At 43.5% G+C, this 1,599-nt stretch overlaps 1 protein-coding gene across 1 annotated transcript; it reads left to right on the top strand.

Annotated features, from left to right (window-relative positions):
• Positions 1-262: 262 nt before the first annotated feature.
• On the top strand, positions 263-1,258 carry LOC132873911 (neutral amino acid transporter A-like; the record flags this gene model as incomplete). Its single annotated transcript, XM_060909737.1, has 1 exon — positions 263-1,258. A coding segment is annotated over exon 1 (996 nt), but the record flags the coding sequence as incomplete, so codon positions are not given.
• Positions 1,259-1,599: the final 341 nt, after the last annotated feature.

Raw genomic sequence — 1,599 nt, 5'->3', positions numbered from 1 at the left:
ATATATATATATATATATATATATATATATATATATATATATATCTCATCTCATTATCTCTAGCCGCTTTATCCTTCTACAGGGTCGCAGGCAAGCTGGAGCCTATCCCAGCTGACTACGGGCGAAAGGCGGGGTACACCCTGGACAAGTCGCCAGGTCATCACAGGGCTGACACATAGACACAGACAACCATTCACACTCACATTCACACCTACGGTCAATTTAGAGTCACCAGTTAACCTAACCTGCATGTCTTTGGACCATGATTCCTGTCGTCTTAGTCAAATCAGAGAAGAGGAATTGCAAAGATAAGTTCATGTCGTTTTTACGCAGAAATCTTGTAGTAATTCTGACGGTGTCCGGGGTTATTGTGGGCGTCGGGCTCGGCGTGATGGTTCGCAAAATGGACCTGACGCGAGCGCAGATGACTTACTTCGCGTTTCCCGGTGAGATGCTGCTGAGGATGCTGAAGATGATTATCCTGCCTCTCGTTGTGTGCAGCTTAATCTCAGGCGCCGCCAGTCTGGACACTCGCTCTCTGGGTAAACTCGGAGGGATCGCCGTGTCCTACTTTTTGGTCACCACGCTCATAGCCTCGTCCATCGGGGTCGCTCTGGCTTTCCTCATCAAGCCCGGGGTTGGCGCTGGAGCTCTCAACACCAACAACCTGGCGCTGGAGAGCGTCAGCAACAACAAGGAGACCGTCGACTCGTTCTTGGACCTGGCGAGAAACTTGTTTCCATCTAACCTGGTAGCTGCTGCTTTCCGCTCATATGCTACAGACTACAAGATGATTACAGTGGGAAACACAACAAATGGGACGGTACTCAATCAGAAGGTGCCAGTGGGAACAGAACCAGATGGGATGAACATTCTTGGCCTGGTTCTGTTTGCTATGGTGTTTGGAGTGGCCTTGAGAAAGTTGGGAGCTGAAGGGGAGGAGCTCATACGTTTCTTTAATGCCTTCAATGAAGCCACAATGGTACTGGTATCTTGGATCATGTGGTATGTACCAGTTGGCATTATGTTCCTGGTAGGCAGTAAGATTGTGGAGATGGAGGATGTGGTTCTGCTTGTTACCAGCTTAGGAAAATACATCTTTGCCTCAGTCCTGGGCCATGTTATCCATGGTGGCATTATCTTACCTCTTATCTACTTTGGTCTCACCCGCAAAAATCCCTTCACCTTCCTCTCTGGTCTAATCACACCTTTCACCACAGCCTTCGCTACCTGCTCCAGCTCAGCAACACTGCCCTCGATGATATATATATATATATATATATATATATATATATATATATATATATATATATATATATATATATATATATATATGAGTGATTCCACGCTTATGGGTACTGAAATGGGGACATGAACTTATTTTTAAAAATTCACCTAAAACCATTTCTTTTTTTACCATCAGGTCACAAAACATGTAATCTTTAATGAATGATATGTTAAAAGATAACTTTAATTTTCTGAGATGTAATAAAAACATATTTATATGCCAAAGTCAAGCCTATGAGTTCCAAAATGATGTCTGTTACATTACTTCTGTTACGATTGTCCATCTCGCGTCTGTTACAAATTAATTACAAT

The sequence above is a fragment of the Neoarius graeffei genome, chromosome 26, assembly GCF_027579695.1.
Source record: "Neoarius graeffei isolate fNeoGra1 chromosome 26, fNeoGra1.pri, whole genome shotgun sequence".
In the NCBI taxonomy this organism is placed as follows: domain Eukaryota; kingdom Metazoa; phylum Chordata; class Actinopteri; order Siluriformes; family Ariidae; genus Neoarius; species Neoarius graeffei.
Note: the sequence above shows the minus strand (reverse complement) of the source record. Positions and strands in the feature narration are given on the sequence as shown.